The sequence below is a fragment of the Moschus berezovskii genome, chromosome 24 (genome assembly GCF_049115385.1).
Source record: "Moschus berezovskii isolate FMDL1 chromosome 24, NW_MosBer_1.0, whole genome shotgun sequence".
NCBI lineage: Eukaryota > Metazoa > Chordata > Mammalia > Artiodactyla > Moschidae > Moschus > Moschus berezovskii.
The window spans coordinates 12976570-13001106 of NC_142483.1; the positions used below are offsets into that span (position 1 = coordinate 12976570).

Here is a 24537-nt window from a genome sequence, read left to right on the forward strand (position 1 = left end):
GACCCGCTGCGGGAGCTTAAAGTCCCCCGGCAGCCCGCCCCGAAGAAATGCCGGTGGAGGAGCGGTTCACCCGCTCGCGGCCTCGGCGGGATCCGCGGGCCGCGCCGCGCGTTCGGGGGGGAAGGGGCGAGCCCGCCGCGGCGCCGAGGGGGTTAAGCAGGCGGCCCGCCGCTGGAGCGCGCTTAACCCTTCGGCGCCCGCGGTCAGCCGAGCCAGGCCGGGGTGGCGGGCCCCCGAGTCCCACGCGGCGGCCACCCGCACCGCGCGGGCCGAGCGGGGCGAGCCGCGGGTCGGCCTCCGGCCGCCGGGGCGCCGCGCGGCCCGCGGGAGGCCCGGGGCGGGCGGGGGGAGGGAGGGGGACGCGGCGGCGGGCGCGCAGCGTCGCCAGGGCGAAGCCGGCGTGCGGCGCGGCGCGGCGGGCGCGGAGTGAGCGAGCGAGCGCCTCCGTCCCCGGATGTGAGCTCGGGCTGCCCGCGGTCCCGAGCCAGCGGCGGCGCGGGCGGCGGCGGCGGCGGCGGGCACCGGTCACCGGGCACCGCGGCGGGCGAGCGGGCGGGCATGGGGGGCGCGCCGAGCGGCCCCGGCGGCCGGGCCGGCATCCCCGCGGCGTCCCTCCGCTAGAGGGGGGGACCAAGCCAATTCTCCTTTGCAGCAAAAAAATTACATGTATATATTATCAGGATAATATATACATCTGATCTTATTTTTTAGAAAAAGTTTATTTTGCTCCGATTTTGAAAAAGAGGGAGCGTGGGTGGCCAGCGGTTTTTTATAAATTATTCTTATTTTCTGTTATCTGTCCCCGTCCCTCCCCACCCCCTGCTGAAGCTTGACTAAGGGCAGGGACCGCTGCTCTTACCTATCGGTCACCCCCTTTACCCGTTCCTCCCCCGCCCCAACGCCTAGCACAGTGCCCTGCACACAGTAGGCGCTCAATAAATGTTCGTGGATGATGATGATGATGATGATGAAAAAAATGCAGCATCAACGGCAGCAGCAAGCGGACCACGCGAACGGTGAGCAGCCAGAGCCTGGGTACCCGCTGCCAAACCTCATCCTTATCATGGTCCTCTTCCCACCCCCTCTTCCTTCTCACCCCCCCTCCCGTCTCTGATGCGCTGGTGGGTTGAGGGGGTTGGAGAGGATGCTTCTAGCTCGGTGTCATCTACATGGAAAGGGGAGATGCGTGACAACCACTCCGTTCTCCCCTTCAGGCCTTGAATGTCAGAGTTAATTCTGCATTTGTGGGGTGGGGGTGGCCGTGGGGTCCGTGGAGTACGGTGCCGCCGCCGCCGCCGCCGCCGGAGGGGCGGCGAGCCTAGGTGATTCGGGTTCGGTGTCCTCGGGCTCAACTTTCCTCCAACGCTCGCGAGCAATGGGAAGAGGGTGGCTGTGAGTCTTCAGCCGGAGCCCCCTTTCTAGCCTCTTCGCCTCCTTTCCCGCCCCCTGGTATATTAGGAAGAAGGTCTCTGGTGGCATCTGGAAAATTACAGGGTCGCCAGGTTTCACCCTTCTCGTCGGTGGGTGAAGCACTTCGCTACCCTTGAGAGGGAGGCTGGGTCACGGTTTCGCTGGCCAGAGGGTCGGATGGAAAGTGTATTCCCGCTCCCAGCGCCGCTGTGCACACGTCGGTAACCTAGCAATGCCCGGGGAGTCACAGCCGCTGTGGGGCTCCCCTCCCTAGCCTGGCCCGGGCACCACGTGCAGTTACCACGCCGCCGGCCGGCGGGCTGGGTCGAAGGAAGGTGGTGCAGCTCCTGGCCAGTCCTCTTCACTCCTCCTTAGAGGTCGCTGGAGTCCCCACAGCCCTCTGTGGGCTCACAGCTTTCCCAATGAGCGCTCCCCAAGGTAAGACTTGGGACGACTCCTCCCCTGGTTCAGACCTCTGCTGCCCACTCCTGTGGACCCGTCTCGAGCTGCTAACCAGGCAGACCTGTGCTCGGCTCTGACTCTCCCTCCTGTGCTTTACTTAGCAAGGATTGGTTTCACAAATGCCCATCCCTCTGGCTTTGACTTCTGTCTCAGTAAGGAGGTTGTGACCCAAGGCAGGCAGGTACCTGGGAGACCTGCCTGGGTCCTGGCCTGACCCCAGGCTGGGGAGGGCTTTGCACATGAAGCCTCCTTGGGGTTCTATCCTGTATGTACTTGGGTCCCAGTCTATGCTGAGATGTTTCCTGTTTAGGCCTTGAGGGCCCCTGACATAACTCAGCCTATCTCTCCTAGGTGTAAGGATGCAGGCTGCCTGCCTTGTCTGTTTCTCTGGTTGCTGGTTTGGCTGCTGCGGCTGCAATTTAAAATGCAAAAAAGCCCTAAAGATGTTTTCTGTTTTCGGAAGCCTGTGGAGGAAATGAGTCCCAAGCATCATGAATTTTCATTTGCAGGAAGTGTCAGTGCATAATCTAGGTATTTGTTATGGGGCTCTTGGTATTGCCCTGGTGCCAGTGGAGGAGTTGTTTTTTTTTTTTCCCATGCTGAAAAAAATGCATTTGTGGCTGTGGAAAGATGTTGGAGTAACACCGTGAAAATGATTAAGACTATTGAATTATTGCCACTGCCTTTTTTTTTTTTTGGTGATGGTAGTTATTTTGGAGGAAAGCTGTGGTATGTATCTGTTAACTCACTAGAGATACACGGGTTTTGAAAGTCAGAAAAGATGTGGAGTATAAGTGGAAATGACCTCAGTTTGTCTGAAGGAATGCACTGAAAGACTTCTTGTGAAGATATGGACGTAGAGAGGTACTAACCCATTGGGTGAAATGCAGTGGTCGTCGTGTGTTACTGACACTTTGGGCAGAGCTCAGGGATTTTTCTTGCTGCTCTGACTGACCTAACCCTGATTCTGAAAAATAGGATATGAGGTTTCCAGTGCAAACATGGGGATGATTTCCCTGCTTTTCTTGATGGGAAACCACTTCAGCTTTCTTCTGACACTGGATTCTCATTGTGTCCTTTTTTTTTTTAAATTTTTCTTTTTTTCTCCTCCTTCCTAGAGGCAAACTATGCAAGAGGCACCAGGCTCCCTCTTTCTGGTGAAGGACCAACTTCTCAGCCGAATAGCTCCAAGCAAACTGTCCTGTCTTGGCAAGCTGCAATTGACGCTGCTAGACAGGCCAAGGCTGCCCAAACTATGAGCACCTCTGCACCCCCACCTGTCGGATCTCTCTCCCAAAGAAAACGTCAGCAATACGCCAAGAGCAAAAAACAGGGTAACTCGTCCAACAGCCGACCTGCCCGTGCCCTTTTCTGTTTGTCTCTCAATAACCCCATCCGAAGAGCCTGCATTAGTATAGTGGAATGGAAGTATCCTTTTCTGGGGGAAGTCTTTCTCATTTTCACTTTTACCATCTGTTCTTTAAAAGGATTTGTTGTCTGAAATGGCACTTAACAAAGTGATAGCACTTTGGAATGGGAGCAACAGAAGCTGTGTGTACAGGATTTCATGGTATATAATTTCCTATCTCCTCTGGGTACAGAAGGGTATCTCTGGGTAAATTTAGGCTACTCTGTGTGTGTGTGTGTGTGTGTGTGTGTGTGTGTAGTGGTGGTGGGGGGTAGGGAATGACAACCTGAAACTTAAATTAACCTTTGGTCATCTGACACTAGATGGCTAGTTTAAATGCACCTTTGTTTTTTGGCAGCGGTATGAATTGAACCTATTGCAAATAAGGTATGCTCATTAAAAACAAAAAACAAAAAATAAAACTCTACTGGGAATAAATACATTTTTGACCTTTAGTGGAATCTTCTCATTCTGATGTTTGAAATTTGCTTTGGATACTCCAATTAATGCTAAGGTTGCTTGTAGGTCTGCCATTGGTGAGTCTGGTTGTTCAGGTAGCTACAAATGTGAACATTTGCTTCACAGGGAGGGAGCGATTTGGTCATCGGTGCTATGATTTCCTGGAATTTCCTTTTGACACGTTCCAAAACAGCATTTGAAATGTGAGCATGAGGGAGCCTGTGGAGGGAGAGGTTTGTGTGTGCTTCTTCCAAAGCCCGCGTGAGTTAGTGCCCAGCCCTCTCTGTGGAGGAATTTGCAGTTGTTGCCTTTATAAAAAAAATTCTGTGTCCTTGGACTGGAGTTACATTTCTGGGTTTCTCCTTTGTATTTTTAAAACTGAACTCCAAATGCCCCAGGCAGGTTATTAGGGCTCAGATCTTGGAAAACTGGGGTACATTGCCTGCTCACCCTCTCCCTTAACCTGGAGGCCAGGCTCCAGTTCCTGCCACCCATCAGAAAAGGTTGACTGAGGTCTTCTTTCTGAGCAAATAGCTTTCTAATTAGTCAGATGATTCACTGGTTTGGGTAAAACACAGCATTTCCTTTTCCCAGAATTATATTCGGGGTTGACCCGGGCCCTTGAGCAGTTCCTAGGCTTGGGAAGAAGTATGGATGTAGGGCTTTCCCACCGAGCCCGGGTCGAAAGGCCATGCTCTAAAGAGAGGATACTGGTTACCGGCTGGCTGGCGAGTGGAGCTGGAACCCCCTTATCGTTTGCATGCCTAGAGAGGCAGCCCTCTGTCTCAGCTGTCTATTTTCTGTGCTCACGGAGAGTTAAAATGAGGTAACTGTCTAGAAAGGTTGTAGAGAGAGTAGCCCAGGGTAGGATTTGAGAGGTTTTCATGTGTGTTTCCTTTCCAGAACAGATATCTCTTCTCCAGCGGGTGTCGTGGTATCTCTCACATGGCTGGAGTTGTGTGGATGTGTTTTTCTTTATAGGTTCTTTTTGAGTCTGAGGACTGAACACTGGTGTCGGCCCAGGAGGGAGCGGGATCCACAGGGAGGGGGTGTCCCTCGGAGGGGGGTGGTCTCTCAGCAGCATGGCAGGAGCACTTAGTCAGATCCTATTTAGTCACAAAGGTCTCCTCCTCCTCAGGTTGGCTTGGCTTGACGTGACTGAGTAAGCAGAGACCTCTCGGTGGGGTCATTAATTTCATGCGGAGTGAGGTGGGAGGCCTGGTGCTGTTTCTCTTTGTGCACCGTAATTTGTATATAGTAATTTATGTGAACGGAGTGAACTCCTGGATGGTGCTGCTGACTCCCTTTCCCGCACTGCCAGACACGTGTGTGCAGGAATTCGGGGCAGTGGCTGCCAGCGCAGGAAGAAGCCGCCCTGCAGATGGGAAGCGTTTACAGAATAGATCCTGAAACGATATGGGATGTGTTGTTTTCAGTTGACAGTTTCCTTTAAGTTCTGGGAGCAGGGCATAGACAGCCTTCTAAAGTCAGCTGTGCCAGGCACTGTCAGCACTGGGTAAATGAGTTTTTTGAACCTGCTGTTTGTTTATACATTGCAGGCAAGGCAGTGTATCCTGCACTTGGGGGAACAAGGAAGGGAGATTTAGGATCAGCCCCATCTATTTCTCTGACGCTCTGTTCTGCTTGGCTTGTCAGAATCTTGTGGCAGAAGGAGAGGATCCAGCATTACCTGCAATCTGAAACTTTTTTCACCGTGATGAAAAAAGTAGTCTTTTGTTTGGTTTTCCTAAATAGCGTCAGTACTCCTCTGATTTGCTGGTTTTTTCATTTAAGTATCGGGAAATTTAAAGGGCAGAATGGTGATGTGGGAGATGGGAGAGGCAGTGAGTGTGTTTCCATATAGGATGGCTTTGGAGCAATTGACTTTTTAAGTTTTAGAAGGAATTGCTGAAAGGAAAGATGAAAAGGAGTTTCTGAAGTCTTTTTAAAGTAGACTGCCTTAAAGTTGGATCCCTACATAAGAGATTTTGTAATAGTAGGTGAGTTAAAGAATAACTATGAAGGAAGGAAAAGTGTCTTGAAAAATAAACCCATCAAATTAGTAAGGGAATAATATTCACATCCATGTTTCAGTGAGCGTTAAAGTTCTTCAAAAGGCTGAGGTTTCATGAAGCGCAATCGAACAGAGACATGAGGGGTCTTTATTTCCTTCAGCATCTTTCCTTCAGCATCTTTGGATTTTCTAGAAGGAAGTCAAGGTGAATGCAGAAGATCTGTGCACATCCTCCAAGCTTTAGGACTTGGAGGTGTTTAGTGAAACTGTGGCTTTGCTTTTAGTGGATGAGTGTTTGGGAGAAACTGTTGTACAACCAAGCCTGGAGTTAGAGATTAGATTGGTGCTTGTGAAACCTTGCATTTGGAAAGGCTGAAAACCAAGAGAGGAAAAACAGTCATTTTTGGCAGATGTCAAATTTTGTATTGCCAGTTTTGACAGTGTCTCTTAATAACACCAGAATGTTTAAGCAAGTATCTGTTGAGGCTGTTCGCAGAGTGATTCTTCCAGACAGACCCCTGAGATTTAGAAATGTTAAATCGAACTCTGAAAGTGTCTGGTGCTGATTTCTTATGGCCTTGTATTTGATTTGTTTATGAATTGAACACAATAACAACACATTATAAACCGAGCTGCAGTCCAGCTCTAATCTGAAACAGTGGTAACTGCTGATTAGTAAGGAAAGCAGAGGAGGGAGGTGAAGCCTGTCTTACTTGTTACAGGATTGGAATAGCTGCGAGACAGTTGCAGGTGGTTTGGAAAAGGTCCTTGGTGACTTGTCCTGTCCTAGTCCAGACAGGAGGTCCAGGTGGACCTGGCCAAGAAAAGCCACCAAGAAAATGGCTCTAACATATGGTGGCAGGGATTTGTGAAAGAGATTTATCTCATGATGATTTTTCATTGTGTCTACAACAGCCAGGAATTTAGCTTTCTAAGGCTCTTGTTGCTGTGAAAATGACATGAAGCAGAAACCTGGCTCACACAGTGCCGTAATTGGATGGACTTTTAGGTTTTCATATAGAATGTCCAACAGAAGGATGAGTGTAACGTAATCCTTGACACAGAAGAAAAGGACTCGTGGAGAGGTCATTTGATAGGAAGATCTGCTGTGAGTTGACCACTGATGATTACTGCTGCTGGAAACCTCGTCGTCACAGCAGTCACTTGAATAAGGATTTGTGTGTAATATTGTCATTTAAAAAGCAGTTCAAGATGGTGTGATTGAGAGTGTGATGAGAGAGATGGTGTATGTTAGCATGACACATATATACCTTAACAAAAACTTTCAGACCATTTGACATATTTATATTATTGGCTATTTTTGCCAATTGTGTGGCCTTAGCTATTTACATCCCATTCCCTGAAGATGATTCTAATTCAACAAATCATAACTTGGTAAGTGTCCTTAGAATTGCTGCTTGTCTTGATGTGTGCTTGTCATTGACCTCAGTACTGAAGTTGGCAGCTGGCTTTCTGGGTGGTTGAAATTTACAATGATGCATGTGATGTTTCACAGAGTTTTGCAGCAGTGGTGTTTTTTTTTTTTTTCTTTTGACCTGTATTCTCAAATTTATACTGAATGAATGAAGTGTTTATAGTCATGAATTTTGTATAAATAGATGTGAAACTTTTCATGGAAGAGTTTTGTAGCAGATTTAAAAATAACTTTTCTCTCCATGTAGCCTTTTTTTGGTTCTACCATTCTCTTCCTGGTAATGTTAGCTTTTTTTTTTTTTTTCCTTAATCTAGTGTTATTTGGGAGTTTGGGCTACTTTGGTCAATTTTTCTGGTAAGTAGAGAGTTATCATGTAGATTTTGTACATCAGCTATTGTTGCAAAAGTAGAACACGACAAAACTAATCATCATAGAACATAATTCTGAGAATAATATAATAGAGTGTCTAAGTTCCTCCTGTTAGTCCTATGACATGCTCCAGGATAAAATGATTCTATAGTGAAATAAATTGGGATACTTTCATATACTTTATTGCTCTCTTAAAGATTTATCATGCACATTAACTCAGTAAAAGCTCCAGGAAAGTCTGTAGTTAAAAAACCAGTTTCATTTTGTTTAATTCAGCTTAGTCCCTAAAAGTAATTGGTCATGGATTCTTTAAACATTCTTTTGGCAGCGTGCATCACAGTGTTTCATGGAACTTCCTTTGGGAAAGGTTGATATAGTTAAAAAAAAAAAAAAAGCACTGAAGAGCACTGGAATGGGTCTAGGAATTGTCCCACTGGGCTGTCAACTGGCTGTATTTTGGGGCGTTTCCCAGATCCGTTCTGCATTGCCGTTGACCCATCTGTCAATTCAGGGGACTGGACGAGAAGATCGCCAGGGTTGTTTTTACCTCTAACATCCTGTAATCTTGCCTTGATGATTCAGAATTCAGGATTTTTCTGGTGCTGTGGCATCCACTTTGCGAGGATCAGTCCTTCGTGACCGGAGCCCATGCAGAAATGAGGTGAATGAGGGCCTGGTCCCGGATAACAGCGATTCTGTCTCCTGCTTTACTTTACCCTCTTTCAGCTGGTTCCATTTGTTTTTGGTTTCTTATGTTGAAGCTGTATTTTAACAGGTCTGAATGTACTTAGCTGCGTGTGGTAAAGGTAGAACTAGGGTGGGGAGAGCTCTCCCAGGGTCTGGAGACGGTGACATTATGCTCTTATGACTTTAGACTTCATGGTTTATGTACGGGGTTTCATGTTGCATCTCTAATGTGCAGCATATTTTATATGTAGTGTGATGTCTCTTCATCTTTGGGCTTTTGTAGTCTGATGTGTAGAGAATTTAAAAAAACTACGGATACTGCTATTGCAAGTACAACTGGAAATGGGAGTTGGATACACAGATAAAGACCGGCTGTTAGTATATATTGTGTTAGAGATGATTTGTGTGGCTCTGGGTATTTTAAATAGCTTCTGATTTGGTTGTAGACATGTGCCTTTAGACAGTCACTTCAAAGGAGCAGCAGAAGCAGTGAGAAGCCCCCATCAGTGGGGCTAGATCATCAGTCTAGGCCACAGATGGTGTCAGCCTTGTTACCAGATTTAACAACGTGGATGGTGACCCAGTTTGTCGCTTTTTGTAGCTCAAGAGAACATGATTAAACAAACTTAGAAAATAAATACCTTTCAGAAAGGCAGATTAATTCAGATCAATGGAATAATTAATGTAGCTGCATGTATAAGTCAATTAATATTCTGATTTTTTTTTCCCCAGGGAAATTCAGGGCACTAATAAAAGAAGTGTCAGACCATTTGGATTTCTCAGCTAATAACTGAAGGAATAAATATAGGAAATAAATAAACTATAGGGAATGACTAAATCTCTCTTCCTAACCCCTGCAGTCCCTCCGCAGTGGATCTTTTCTTGACAGTTCTTAAACAGTGGTCTTTGTGGATGGGAGAGGGCAGGGTGTTAGTCTGGCAAGGCTTTTTAAAAAACTAACATATATTTCTTTGACCTCTTAATATTCTAAAGCTTAGAGCACCCTAGTTTGTGTCTTCGTTTACTTGGCTGATCACATGGCCGGATGAGTTTAATCTCTGCCTAACTCTTTAAATATCTCTTTTCCCACTGTGGGAAGGGAAAACTCTGTGGGTTTCCCCCTGACTCTCAGCAAGGTCCCATGCCATGTCAGTCTTCCTGCCAGGGAGCAAGTTTTTTTTTTTTAATACATTTGACCCCATTTATACCAAAGTGATTGCTCTATTTTTGGGATTGGTTTAGAGGCAGCTGAACGAAGCTTATTTTTCATCTGTAGTAAATACCTTTCAATGAATGTGAATGGCAGAACAAAGGACAGAGACCCATATGGATTGCAAAGCTGTAAGTGTGAGGGAGCGGGTGGTTTCCTTTGCCTGCAAGCTCTGTTGGGAATGTGGATGTTGAGCACTTGGAGTACAGTTCAGGGCCAGTTTTGTGGAAGATGTTTCTTCCTGTTGCAGGTAGTTTGTCATGAAATTATTACTTTCGTTGCCATCACCCTTGGTCCAGTGTGGGTTTGGCCTGGGTTGCACGTCACTGAGCCAGCTTTGGGCATTTGAGATTACCTTGGGGGCAGCAAGTTTTCCCAGGGGTAGGTTTTTTTTTTTTAAAACATATAAACAGTCTCAAGTTTCTCTGCAGCTTTCCTTTGTGGACTTGCAGGGACCCGTGGAGGCTGCAGCCATGGAAACGGTGCAACTCAGTTCCCACAGCCATCTCCCTCCTAGATCAGTCAGTAGCAGGGGATCTTCAGTTCCACTTATTGAAAGCGTATATCATTCATTTTCTTCTTAGCACGGGGCAGGGGGGCGGAGGGCGCTTCTTTATGGAGTGTCAAGAGTGGGGACGATCACAATTCCTGTACTTCCCTGTGGTGGAAAATGCTTTATTTGGCTTTCTGAACTTCAGTTTCTCATAAGCAACTGACTGAAGCCTCAGTCTGGGCATCCTGTACCTGGAACTCCCACCCCACCCCCAGGCTCTGCAGCGCCAAACAGCATCAAATTAGACCCTTCCGCAGAGGGGCACCCAGCTTCCTCAGTGTCTGCAGCCATGGGGGAGGAGCCCATGGTCCCTGCCACCCTGTACTTTTACAGGTGCACAAAAAAATGCCTGTGAAACTCAAAGAGATGGTTTTAAGTCTTTGACTCCCTTTGAGCCCCTTTACATCTTGTCTTTGTGTGTGTTTTTTAATATGTATTTAATTTATTTGTTCATTTGTCTGCATCGGGTCTTGCTTGTGGCATGTGGGATCTAGTTCCTCGACCAGGAATCCAGCCTGGGCCCCCTGCGTAGAGTCTCAGCCGCTGGACCAGCGTAGAAGTCCCGCCTTTATGGTTTTTGGTCGCGGACACCGGGCCTCTGTAGAGCCCCTCGCGTCCTCCCCTTCTTCTTCATTTGCTTTGTGGTCGGGTGGCGTGAACCTGAGCTTCAGGGGCAGCCTGCTCTCGAAGGAAGTCCGAGTCCTCTTCGGTCTGCCTGCCCTTTTCTGGTTGACTCTCTGGGGCTTTCCTTCATGCCCCCCCCCACCCCACCCCATTCCATTCATCCACCTAAACACCCCTCCCTACTCTGGTCCACCTCCTGGCCTTTTCTCCATCTGAAATACCTCTTCCCCCCTCCAACCCCTTCATCGTCATCATTGTCCTTAGGAAGACTCTCGAAAGAATGTCTCTTCTGTGAAGCCTTTTCTGAACCTGAGTAGAAGTAACACTTTTATCTGAACTGCTCTCCTGGCACTTTGCATATGAAGTACTCTATATTTTAGTTACTTATGAGCATATCTTATCTTTATCTTATCAAGCCTCTTCAGAATGCAATTCTCAGTGAATCCTTTTGGAACCCCAACAGCACAGAGCCTGGCAATATGTAGATGATGTTCATAAACGCAGGTTGTTGAGGACCACGGAATGACCACTTTCAGGAGAAGCTCCTCCCTCTTCCCTCTGAACTCAGGATTTCCTCAGGTGGCAGGTCTCTCCGTGGATGCCTCCGAAATCCTTGGTTGAGGGTGGGTGGCAAGTTCCAAGTGTTTACTCCTGAAGAGCTGAGGGTCTTCTGACCCTGCTTCTTATGTCCCTGTGGCTGAAGGTGCCGTTGGAGCTGGGTTTCCCTACTGAGCATTCCTGTAGGTTTTGTGCTCCGGTGCTAGGGCTAGTAGTAGCAGAGTGCTGGGAGCCTCCCTGTGAAGTGGTGCCGCCTGGGGATTCTTGTCAGTGAGACCAGATGCTTTACGAGGGCCAGGAGCGCTGGGGGGACAGCCTGCTTTGATTGCATTCTGTCCTCCATGGCTGAGATCCCCACACTGTGTTTCCTGGGTTTAAAAAGCAAGTTCATTGGCTCTGCATGCTCCAGGGTTTAGCATCTCACATAGTGAGTGGTGTGAATTGAATTGAAATACCTGAAACACAGGGTCGTAACTTGGCTCCGTGGGCTTTGCCTAGAAGGAGGCTTTTAGTTCTGTACCTTATCTCTGTGTCTTTCTGTTTGAACTGTGTGTATTTCTGCATGCCTTTAGATTTTGTTTTTTTTCTTTTAAGGCTTGCTCCCGTGTTGCCCTCACTTCAGCCTTCTCTGGTCCTTGTCCCCAGCTTCTACCCCACCAGCTTGTGTAAATAGTACTTGCTGTATTTTTTGCAGGCATTCACCCCTTTTCACCTTATTCTATAGTGTGGGATGTCGCTCGGTATGTGGCGTGTCTCTGGGCTCTGACAGCCTGGCTCTTTGGATGAATGTAACACATGCTGAGGCTGGAGTCTGGTTGATCTCTATGGTGCTGTGGGCGTCACTCTGCATAGGGCACAGTAGGCACATGAGGAAATGCACGTGAAATGAGTAGGTCCATAAGTGAAAGACCGTGCAGGGCTCCATGGCATGTCCTTTATAGATTAGTAGTTAATTTTCAACAATTGGCTAATGATTAATGTTTGCCTGAGAGGCTGACTTTCATTGTCCAGTATTAATGACAGTCCCAGGAAATACCTGTCAGAGTTTGCCTTAAGTTTCAGGGTTGTATATTTCTTGGCAGATTTAGCTCTTTATATTTGAAGCAGGAGAGAAGTCAGACACATGCTTAATACTTTTTGAATCCCTGCATCATAAGCCAGCTTCTGTGCTCAGCACTGTGTGTGAACCGTATGTGAGTGGTTGTACTTGTGTATGTGTGTGTGTGTATGTATGTATGTATGTGAGACATTTCGTGTGAAGGTTGGTGGAGGGAGGGCAGCAAAATGACCAGACTGGATGGACTTGTGTAGTAACATTTAATCCAGATTTGGTTTCCTGATCTTAATGGTGAGTCCATTTATGTCATGTACAAGTTATGGCATCTTGTCATCTTACCTCACGTTGACAAAAAACAAGTTACCCAGATTGACCTTTTACTGAACAGATTTTGAGTATCGACAGTTTTTCAGAAATCAAATCCAAGTCTTAAAGGATTCAGATTTACTTCTATTAAAGTTCATTAAGAAGAATTTCCAAAGGATCCTTTAAGGATTGTTAAGAAACGAATCTCATTGTTTTATAGACATACCTCAAACACTGGAACTTTCCTGCTTAGACCCTTTAGGAGTGAGCCTATCTTAGAGACTTCCCTGGTGTTCCAGTGGTTAAGACTTCGCCTTAATGCAGAGGCTGCAGGTTTAATCCCTGGTCAGGAAACTTAAGATTCCCCCATGCCTTGTGGCCAAAAAAGACCAAAACATAAAATAGAGGGAATATTGTAACAAATTCACTAAAGGCTTTAAAAATGGTCCACACCAAAAGACTTAAAAAAACAAAATGTATTTAAAAAAATGAGCCTATGGCCAGAACTTGTTGGATGACCAGTTGCAGAAACACAAATTGACTTAGTTGGGGAAAGAAGAAGCGCGTGTGTGTTTGTAATTTATTAACTGAGCTAACTGGAAAGTCCAAAGGGTAGAAACTGTTATCAGACACAGCTGGAAAGGGGGCTTAAAAGAGGGTCTCTGGATCCCACCCTGCACCCCAGCACCCCTGTGCCCCAGGCACAGTCTAACTGGCCTCCAGCAGCTCCCCCTTACACACCACCTGAAACGTGCATCTCATAAGCCCACTTCAGGGAGGCTCTTTGGGGTCCCTCCATGGGAGATGCATTCCTTCTTTAACCTCAGTTCAATATTTAAAAAATGATTGTGTGAGAAACAGAAGACCCACGTAGCAGATTCGTGGGTAGCTTCTTTTTCTAACCTCACTGTCTGCAACATGAGAAGGACTTGATAGGGAAATACTTGCCCAGCAGTAGAGACACTCAGTCTTGTTAAATCCTAGTGGTGGTGGTGGCACGGGGGCGGGGGGTACTCTAGAACAGACCCTCACCTGCGCCTCCCCTAGGAAGGTCTCTCAAGAGATTGCAGAGGTTCTGGAATGCTGGTGCCTGAGCAGAATGTTCCTGCTTGCTTGGACGCTGAGCCACAGGAAGCACTGTTGGTGGGTGTCCTTGCCCCGTGGGGTGGCAGTGGGGGTTGGCAGGTCATTCTGGAATAGACTTGAGCCTTCTGTTGTGCTCCCAGTCCTGGGGCCCTCTGCCATCAGCTGTGTAGGATGTGTCCCCAAGACCTGTTCTGCCCGTGTGTTCGAAATAGGAAAAGTGCCAGAAGGTGTTTTCCCTTTTTAATTCAGGTGAGATTGGGCTTCTCGCAGCTGGGGTTCGTGTGGACAGCGATGTGCTTGACTGGGCAGGCAGACTGGCCCTGGGAGGTGGGGAGGAGGGCACAGTGAGAAAAGCTAAAGATGGGGTTGAAAGAGGATGTGTCTGAGTGAGGTCCCGTCCTCTCTGTGTGAGCCTGAGGGCTGGGGCAGAGTGTGGTGGGTGGATAGACAGGTGGCTGTTTTTCTGACACACACCTTGTAGCATGAAGACTTCTTCTGGAGATTTTTAACTAAGCAGGGCCCCAGACACTGTCCAGGCTGGGGAAAATGACTTTCTTCTCCAGAACCACAAAGCAGTTACTTCTGCTAATTTCTTTTCCTCCTCCCTAGTGGTCGATGGGTACATTTAGAAATCACCTGTTGAAATTTTTGAATGACTGAACGTGAGGGTCAGGCTGGAGGGAATTAGGGGACTGATCTGAGGGAGGGAAGGCCTGCTGCACCCTTCTCAGGAGAGATGCAGCTAACAGATGGACCCCACCTCAGAAGGAAGGAGAGGGTGTCTTTGGTCAGCTTAGCTTGGGGATGCAGAGCAGACTGGCTGTGAGGTTCATGATTTCCTGGCCATGGTCATCTTCTGAGGGGCCCATCCTGCCTCCCTTCCTTGCATCCATGAGGAGGTCTAGCACGGCGTACTCACAGATACTTTTGTAGTGTGTAAGGACTCTTGTTTATAAGACAGGAAGTTGAGGCACCATTATTCAGCAAATATTTATTGAGACCTGCTCTGCAAAGCATATCAGACTCAGAGGTCCAGACTTGTAGCTGGTGCTGTGGTGGGCTTCTTGTGCCAGGTCACTCTTTCATGAGGAAAACCTACCACATGAGGTCAGAGAAAGGCTTTCTTTGTTTTTCATATTTTGTGTTCTTACAGTAAATCATCATTCAAATTTATAGAAATAATTTATTTAAATAATACACGAATATGTTCTTCTAAACTATTAAAACAATACAGATAAAATGACTGTATTGTTTTGCCTATCCAGCTCCTGCTAATCACAATAATCAGTTTCATAGTGGTTTTTTTTTTTTAAACTATGTCTGTATGTGTATATCATCTGTGCATTTTGAAATAGGTATCTATGCAGTTTGGGTATTTTAAAATTTTACGCAAGTGGAAGGAGACTGTGCATTGTAAAGCTTATATTTTTGCTCCCTTAATGTGTCTTACAGATCTTTCCATATCTGTGTGTAGAAATCTGACAACTCCTTAGCCGCCATAAAATATTCCATGTATGTGCCGTAGTTTATTTAGTTGTTCTCTTTCTGGTGAAAGAGAGTTAGGTTAGTTGCTAAAGTTTTGCTGTTTGAAACAACGCTGACTTGAGCATTCTTGTGTGTGCTCTTTATGTGTACAATAAACATTTCTCTGGGATAAGTACTTAGAAGTAAACTCTTGGGGTGGGAGGACAGTGCGTTTTAATTCCATACTTCCTGCTGCATTGGCTTCCACTAAGCCCCTATCGATTTACACTCCCACCCCCGCAGCTCCTTGAAATCAGCCGTCCTTTGATGAGTGACCTCATTTGTTCCTTATCTCAGGCCATGGGAAAGGAAATCTTAGTGGCTTGGAGAGAGTACAGCCTCTTTCTTGGATGTCTGGTAGACACCCAGAGCATCTGGTTAGAGCAGCAAGTCCTGGAACCCTGAGCACCAGACTTGTCATCTCTCTTGAACCACTGACTGAGACAAAAGGCATCAAGGCTGCTTATTCTTTCCCTTGCTTTGGGTGCCATGCATTTGGGGACTGGGATTCTCTCAAGGGAAACATTCATTTCAGGTAGCTGATAGATAAGTAAGTCCCTAATGCAAAAACTGAGCCTTTAGTTTTGCAGTGTTTGCTTGCTACAGTTGAGTTCTAAGGCAAATACTTCCTTTATATTCCTTTTAGTTGTGGAAGAAAAATATCTCACCTGGTATGTTTCTTCTATTTCGTGTTCCATGATTCTTAATTATTCTATTCTCACACACAGTGGAACCTTGCTATTATTATGGTATTTATTACAGGATTTGTCCCCCTTTCTACTTCCAAAAGCTCTGATGTGGCTTAGAAAATGGAAGCTGGGGCAGCCAGGAATACAAACCAAAAGCAGATCTGCCCAGGTTGCACAAGGCCAACCGTTTGCAAACACCCGAGTACCAAACTGGCCGTTAGGCTTTGCAGCAGTGGTGGCAAAAGGGAGCACTTCTGACTTACAGGATTTTTTTTTTCATCTCAACAATGGGAAGCGGCCTCATTCATTGTGAGAGGCACTTTCTAAGAAGCAGATCCAAGCAGGAACTCTACAGCATGGGTCCTTGTACAAGGTACTGTTGGGGTGCGGAGAGCTGCGTCTTTGCTGTGCTTTTGTTAACGAGAAATAAATGCCCTGCAAGCAGATGGTCTCTGGATTCAGAGCTCCTAAAGGGTTAGGGCACAGCATTAAACTGGCCTACTGGAGGCACTTCTGTATTCTATAACAGTTTTGCTTTTTGGTGATATAAATTACTACAGAACTAAAAACTGGGAAGATTAAAGAAAGAGTAGTTTAAAATAATTATCATTTAATCATATATAAAGTCCTTTTTGGAGCATTTGTTATGTGTAAAATACAGTCCATTAAACATACTCACTTACTGCCTTTACTGAGTTTAAGCCTGAGTACAAAAGGATAATATGAATTAATGCAAAGAACCACTCCCAAACCCTCGTTTTGGAGGAGCTGTGGTTTTATTATTTTACTCAATGTGTACTAAAGAAGTGACCAATATTTAAAAAGGAAGGCATCCTTGAATGTTCTTCAGTAAATAAAAAACAATGAAATACTGTTTAAATGACTCCTTTTAAATTGTACAAAAGCAACTTGAATGAGTAAATGGTTAAAATGATGCCCTTTTATACCAGTAATTAGTCCCTTAGCCCTTTTTCTTTTTTAAGATAATGCAAAAGTGTGCTGCTTTTTGGGCATTCACAAATTCTGAATTATTGAAATATAAATTAATAGTGAATCTATCTAAAGCTCTCTTCAGAATTTTTATCTGGTGGGACTGAAATTAAACATCAACGGTTTTAAATTAGAATGTGGGGCGTGGTGATGCCCAGCAAGAATATGGTAAAAGAGAGGTGTTGAAGAAATCTTTTTTTCTAGAAAGCCCTGTGGAGTTGGGACTAGTTTGGTTGGGGCTGAGAAAGCTTTGGTGCTATTTTAGGTCGGTCAGCTGAATAAGCTAACTGATAATCTTAAAGACAGGGGTTGGGGGTGGGGAACAGTAGCTGAGATGCTGGTTCTGATTTATTCTGGGTGGTCCTGACTGTGAATCACAGACCCTGTGAGGCTGGGACTGGGCAGGACCCCAGAGACCTTCAGATGGATGTGTTCCTCCTCCAGACCCAGCAGTTGACTTGCTCAGGGTCGCAGTGAGAGGAGCCAAGTGGGGTCTCAGGCCAGGGTGCCTGTCTCCGGCTCTGTTTCCTTCCCACCCTCTCCGTTACAGCCATGAATCCAGGTTGAAATCAGGCAGTTCCCATCGGACTGGCAGGTCTGAGGATGCCAGGGGCGCTTGTGACATCTGGAAAATCAGATGACAAAAAGAATGTCTCTTCAGAGCAAGCTGGGCATTCAGCCGACTTTGAGCTATCTCAGTTTTTTTATCTCCTTGATTTTTTTTTTTGTCTTCCATAAGATAGTTTTGATCATCCCTCCCTCCCTTTTTTTACTTCATTAATTATTCTTTTACTTGCTTCATGCCTATTAACATATAGGAATCATTTCGCCATAGATGGCTTCATCATTTTAGGGAAAGAGGGCAGTGGCCAGTGGGTGTGGGAGGGTAGGTAGGGATCAGGGGGCCAGTCAACAAATACAGGGGCAGGGGGTGTTGCTCCTCAGTCATCGGGTTCTGGGTGGCTGGCCTACCTTGTCTTCTTGACCATAACTGAAGGCACAGAGGTGATGCCTTTGTTATGAGCTCATGGCTGACATATACTGATCCAGGTGTGCTCTCTATGTGTAATTTCCTTCAGTTCAGTTCAGTTCAGTCGCTCAGTCGTGTCTGACTCTTTGCGACCCCATGAATCACAGCACGCCAGGCCTCCCTGTCCATCACCAACTCCCGGAGTTCACTCAAACTCATGTCCATCGAGTTGGTGATGCCATTCAGCCACCTCATTCTCTGTCGTCCCCTTCTCCTCCTGCCCCCAACCTTTCCCAGCATCAGAGTCTTTTCCAGTGAGTCAACTCGTCGCGTGAGGTGGCCAAAGTATTGGAGTTTCAGCTTTAGCATCAGTCCTTCCAATGAATACCCAGGATTGATCTCCTTTAGAATGGACTGGTTGGATCTCCTTGGTTCTCCTTTAATCCTCACCATAAAGTCATGAGGAAGAGACTACTGAGAGCTTCATTTCACAGGTGAGGAGAAATGGCTGACCATCTCCTGAGGTGCCTTGTGAACCCAATTAAAATGGGACTTGGAGGAGTTTTAAGTTGGGGCATTGCGTCGATTTTATTGCATTTTCACTCCGTGAAAAGCGTTACTCGTGAAGGGAAAGTGTGGGGGCTCTTGTGCATGGGTCGGAGGTAGGAGTGAGTGGTCAGGGCTGTGGTCACTCTGCTGCTCTTCCTTGCCCAGTCCCTTCCTTTTCTGTAAAAGAGGAGACTAGGCGGCTGGCAGGGTGAGCGGAGCCCTGACTCCTGGGAGACATGGAGTCATGGGCTCACTGTTGCCAGCGCGGCTGCATCCTTGAGCCTCCCGCAGTCCTGGGAGGTAGGGGTTGCCGTCCTCTGCTTTCCAGGTGAGGAACCTGGGTTCGGGAAGATGGACCACTGGCTCCTGCCTGTGAGGGAGCAAGAGAATGGGCATCGGGTGAGGGTGGGACCCCTCCAGCCACTCCAGATTTCCTGGACGGTTCGCTGGGTCAGGGATTTGCTTTCCAAAGCCATTTTACAGAAGATATTTTCAGCGGACAGACCCATTCTTTCTGTCTCTTGAAGAGCCTGAGATGTAGCAGACAGACAGGGTGCTGGAGGGACCTGGTGTCCTATCAACAGGAAGTTACCCGCCTATTATAGGAGGCCGTGGACCTGGACTGCACCCCATCTTCACTTAGACAGTGGTCAGGGCTATTCCTTTGCCCTCGGGACACCGAGGAAAGAAAGGAGCTGAGTTAAGTGATCAGGAACTGGTTCCCACTGATGGGAAACCTGAAGCCCCCCGTCTGCAGAGTTACCGGTGAGGCAACAGAGCAATCCAGAGCTCAGCCTCTCGCGAGACTTGGCTGCGTCCTTGCCCGCATGCTTCCACGGGGACTTGTGAGTCATGTGACCAGCTGTGTCTTTTCCTGCTCGGCCCAGGTGGGAGACCCTGGCTCTGTCTGGATTTAAATGTTACCCAGAAGAGGAAAGAAAATAAGTGCTAAGGTGCAGAACAGGGGCCCTGGGATTTTTGTTTCTCTTTTCCTCAGTGTGGCCCAGTTGGTGGAGGTTGGTGGGCAGCGTGCCCCTTCCCTTCTCTTTGTGTTATGCGGGTTGGGGTCAGGGGAGGCCTCGTCGCTGCTCCTGGATGCCAGCTGGGCAACCATTGAGGCTGGAGGTCCTGACCATGGGTCTTGACTCTTTTCCATCGGTGGTTTGTGAGCTGAAGTTGGGCGCTTTTCCCTGGGAGCTTCACAGAGTCACCCCTGGTGGGCGCAGCCTGTTCTCTGAGCCATATACTTGTGTGTGTTTGGTCTTACGCTGTTTTCTTATTTCCAACAAGAGCGTGAACTTGTTGTGGGCAGGGACCCAGCCTGCCCTTGTTTGCCTCCTCCTCGGCTCCTGGCATGGGGTGTTTGTAAACAGTGAACCAGTTAGCGAAGCATCACTGTGTCTGTGTCAGCGGCTCTGAGGTTGCCTTATCACTTTGACTGCTTTCTTAATGTGGCCCGATGGTCTCTCTTTGCAGTCTGGGAGCAGAACTTTGGGAAGAGGGACAGAGCAATGGAGGGGACCCACAGCAGGACAGAGAGGCAGAGATGGAGATAGGGGAAAGGGAGAGGGACAGGAGGGATGGGAGAGAGGGAGATATTCCCTTTGGGAAAGAATGTGATTGTTTAATGAAAACAGCGGAACCTACAAAACCAAAACACAGGGCTCTCTTCAAAGCAGTTGTTCTGAGGCTGCGCCCTTGTCCCAGTGATGCAGGAACGCTTGTATTCGGAATCGCTTTCAAAGCCAATTCCTACTTTTCATTTTGCTCTTGTTTCTGGCAAAAAAATGGGGGTCAACCAGGTTGATCACTGACCTTATTCACGAGCCTTTTCCTAAAGAGAGTCTGGGTATTTCTGAGAAAATCAAATCTGTCTTCAAAGAGCACCACATTCTCTTGTCTGTGAAGTTCTCAAGAGGAGGGTGTCGTGGGCTCTGGAGAAGGTTGCCCTGGGAGCTGCTCTGAGGGGTGGCAGTATTCCCAGCACCACACCACCCGCTTCCCAAGCTTCCTCCTTTGAAGGGAACAACACTTGTTTATGTGATTCTGGTGTGTTGATTAAACAGAACAGCCTTCCTGCTTTGCAGTCACACTTCCCTAAGTCTACAGTTCCATCTGGTGCCAAGAATTCGTCCCCCTAGACTTTCTTCTTAAGCCACTGGCCCCAGGAACACAGTCAGATGAGGTATTTCACTCCCAGTTGTAGCCTGGCTTTTAAAGGCCTTCCTTGTCCCTGGCACGATAGACTTTCATGTTACCCCAGAATCAGGGGACTCAGATGTGGGCTTCTCAGAAGTGGGGATACCTGCCTCACCCCCACTAGGACTCGGGGGTCTTGTGAACAGATGTAACTGTATCATTCACAGCTGTCGTGTGGTAATTTTCACAAGTAGAATTCCTTCAGTTCCCAGGAGAACTCTTGGGCCTGACTTAGAATATGTGAGTTTCTACAGTTTTTCTTTCCTTGCCTTAAAAAAAAAAATGCACTTTTGATCCTGGTTAGGTTAGACTTTTTCATCTTAGCGACAGCAGAAAGAGCTCCACCCTTGCTGTGTGTGAAGTGTGCGAGACGACTCAGGCTGCTTTAAAAATAGCCTCTCGTTTATAAGTGTGGCGTCTTCAACTTAAGTCGTGTTCTGTGCAGGTTCAGAAGGTCACCACTGGTACTTGTTGGGACCTGGGGGAAATAAATAACAATTAATTGGTCTCTACTAAGTAGATGGTATGAAGGTATGCACATTTTTTTTTAAAACAGCCTTACTGAGATATAATTTACATACTGTATCATTCACCATTTTAAATTCTACAATTTGGTGGTTTTATTATATTCAGAGTCATGCACCCATCCTCAGGATCAATCTTAGAACATCTTTATCACCTGAAAAGAAACCCCATACACATTAGCCATCACTCCGTCTTTTCCTCCAGCTCTCCCTCCCTTCCCCAGCCCTAGGGAACCACTAATCTGCTTTCTGTCTCTATGGAGTTTCCTATTTTGGACATTTTATATAAATTAAATTATATAATATGTGACCTATCAGAAGAAGTCTGGCTTCTTTCATTTAGTATACTGTTTTCAACATTCATTCATGTTGTAGCCTGTATCTGTACTTAATTTCTTTTGTGGCTGAATAGTATTCCATTGTATAGAGATGCCACATTTTCTGTGTCCTTTCCTCAATTGATAGACATTTGGATTGTTTCCATTTTTTGCATTGTGATATTATGAATACTGCTTTGAACATTCATGTACAAGTTTTTGTATGAACTTACATTCTCCATTCTCTTGAGTATGTATACCTAGGAGTAGAATTTGCTGGGACATGTGGTCATATGGTAACTTTAACTTTTTGAGGAAATGTCCAACTGTTGCCCAGAGCAGCTGCTCCATTTACATTCCCACTAGCATTGTATCAAGGTTCCAGTTTCTGCACATCTTTCCTGACACCTGTTAATGTATATCTGCTGGGTTCTTGCATCTTTAGGATGTGAAGTAGTATCTCATTATAGATTTGTAATTCTCATGACTAGTGATGTTGAGCTTCTTTCCTTGCGCATGTTAGTCATTTGTATGTATTCTTTAGAGACATGCATATTCAGATATTTTGCCCACTTGAAAAATTGAGTTTTTTAAAATTATTGAGTTGTAAGAATTTTTTTTTTATATTCTAGATACCAGTTCCTTATCAGATACATGCTTTGTAAACATTTTCTCTCCTGTGGGTTGTCTCTTCATTTGCTTGATGGTGTCCTTCGAACACAAAAGTTTTACATTTTGACCGAGAGGCATGTGCATTCTTAGGATCTTACAGCTGGATAGGGCCTTTGTGGTGGCCTGTTCTGAATCTCTTGTCGTAGTGATGACACGCCTTGTGGTCCATAGAGGAAATGCCTTCCTCAAGATCATGGGCTAATAAAGTCAGGACTGGAGTGTAACCTCTGGGAAGCCTCAGTTTCATCCCCACTGTTTCTGAAGGTGGTAAGTTTAGGTGTGTAGGGAAAGAGTTGGTAGCACTGAACAGTGCTCATCTTCCTGGAAGCGCACAGACTCCAGACTCAGCTCTCGTTATCGATGGACTGACCCTTCCCCAGAGTTCATTTTTGTTTTTAAGTATAGAATGGTCTTGTCACATTTGGTCCTTTCTTTGGGACGGTGCAGTCTGTGCGAGACTAGCGTAGATCAGTGCTGTCCGGAGTCGTTGTCAGTAGTCACCTGTAGCTGTGAGACCTTAAGTTAAAATGAACTCACATTTAAAATTTGTTTTCTTAGTCCCACAATCCTCATGTGCATTGTTCAGTATCCAGATAGGGCTGCCACGTGGGGCAGCACACATTGGAAACATTGCCATCACTGCAGCAAGTGTTGTTGGATGGTGCTGGCCTGGAGGCATATGTGCCTTGCGCACTGGCTTCCGTCCTCACCTCTGACCTAGGCTGGTTCTCTGGACCCACAGGCTTGGTCTGTCTTCTGTGTGTACCTCCTCCACCACTCAGACTTCCTATGTATGTAGCAGCCTCTCGGCTTCTTGGCAAATCTCCTCCTCAGATTAGATGGTCTGTGGGTCCTGCTGGCAGAGACACTGCTTTTCTGTGGCTTCTGGACATGGTTGCTAGTAAAGAGACCAGTGTCTTCCCTTACTTCAGCTGGTGGATGTGTCTTACAGAAACCGAGCTGGAAGATGCTTGGAGAGGAGTGCATTCTTTCTTGAAAAGGTTAACTCCTGAAAGTGGATGAATGAATGTGTTGGTCTGCTTGGTGGACAAGAGGAAGAAGTTGAAGATTTTTGGAGTTTAATTCTTTTGGCTGCATTAGTAGGTAGCCTTTTGGGTGGCACTTCCCTGGTGGCCCAGATGATTAAGAATCTGCCTGCAATGCAGGAGACCTGAGTTCAGTCCCTGGGTTGGGAAGATCCCCTGGAGAAGGGAATGGCCACCCACTCCAGGATTCTTGCCTGGAGATTTCCATGGACAGAAGCGCCTGGTGGGCTCCAGTCCATGGGGTTGCAAAGAGTCAGACATGACTGAGCAAGTAACACTTTCACTTTTCCCTTTAGAACAGGGGTCCTCAGCCTTTGAGATCTAATGCCTGATGATCTGAGATGGAGCCTATGTAATAACAATAGAAATAAAGAGCATAATAAATGTAATTCACTTAAATCATCCCCTCACACTGTCTGTGGATAAACTCTCTTCCATGAAGGTGATCCCTGGTGTCAAAAAGGTTGGGGACCGCTGCTTTAGAGGTAGTCAGTTTGCAAGATTCCGAAGGGACACGAGGAGGGAGATGGGAGGAGTCAGAAATGTGGGGCCCCAGGTCAGTGTCGTGGCAGAGGGTGGCCTTGTCCTGCATCGTGCTCTAGGTTTCAGTCGGTTCAGTCGTGTTTGACTCCTTGTGACACCATGGACTGTCACCCGCCAGGCTCCTCTGTCCATAGGATTCTCCAGGCAAGAATACTGGAGTGTGTTGCCATGCCCTCCTCCAGTGGACCTTCCCGACCCAGGGATTGAACATGGTGCTCCTGCATTGCAGGCAGATTCTTTACCTCTGAGCCACCAGGGAAGGCCAGCGCCCTGGTGGGAGTCACCTTTATTTTAGTGTCTATAATCCCGAGGGCTGTTCAGAACGCTGACTCCAAGGTCACCAGGGATGCACAAAGTCTCTCACAGGAAGTGCTTTATGTGAAAGGACTGAAGACATCGTGGTTGTACCAAGTTGGAGCATTAGAGCAGAGAGGAGCCTAGAGGATATCAGAGAGAAGAAGGGATTGACTCAGGTCATAGCAAGTTAGTGGTGGCAAAACCGATGAGAATCTGGGTCCTGTGGCAACTGGCCTTATGCACATTCCACATGCCAGCTTTTTTTTTTTTTCTCATTTACATAAAGGACAAACACAGTGACTTCATGGAGATGTTGCCCAGGGTGAGACATGAATTAGTTTAACCCATGTGAGGCTCTAGGTCTTGCCTTTAAGTCCTCCTCTGCTGCTTGCGTCATTTGAAAGTATATTAAGAAACCTTTCAATTAAGGCAGGATCACCCAGGGTTCTCATTCCTTCTCTGCAGCCTATCTCCAGGATCTATTTTCTGCAGGGAGATCTGTCCTTGACTTTAAAGAAAGCGTTGGGAAACAGAGACTTGTTGTTTTTGAGGTCAGCCTTGTTCACTGGACTTTGAGAG

At 46.8% G+C, this 24537-nt stretch overlaps 1 protein-coding gene across 4 annotated transcripts in view; it reads left to right on the forward strand.

Moving 5' to 3' along the window:
• The first annotated feature begins 535 nt into the window (after nucleotides 1–535).
• CACNA1D (calcium voltage-gated channel subunit alpha1 D) overlaps nucleotides 536–24537 on the forward strand; it is a 342532-nt gene continuing 318530 nt past the window's right edge. For all 4 annotated transcript variants that reach the window (XM_055414081.2, XM_088831938.1, XM_088831939.1 and 1 more), the window contains exons 1-3: nucleotides 536–1016; nucleotides 2991–3300; nucleotides 7043–7148. In XM_055414081.2, coding sequence (XP_055270056.2) covers nucleotides 950–1016; nucleotides 2991–3300; nucleotides 7043–7148 — 483 coding nt within the window. In that variant the 5' untranslated portion in view covers nucleotides 536–949. The remainder of the gene's footprint in view (nucleotides 1017–2990; nucleotides 3301–7042; nucleotides 7149–24537) is intronic.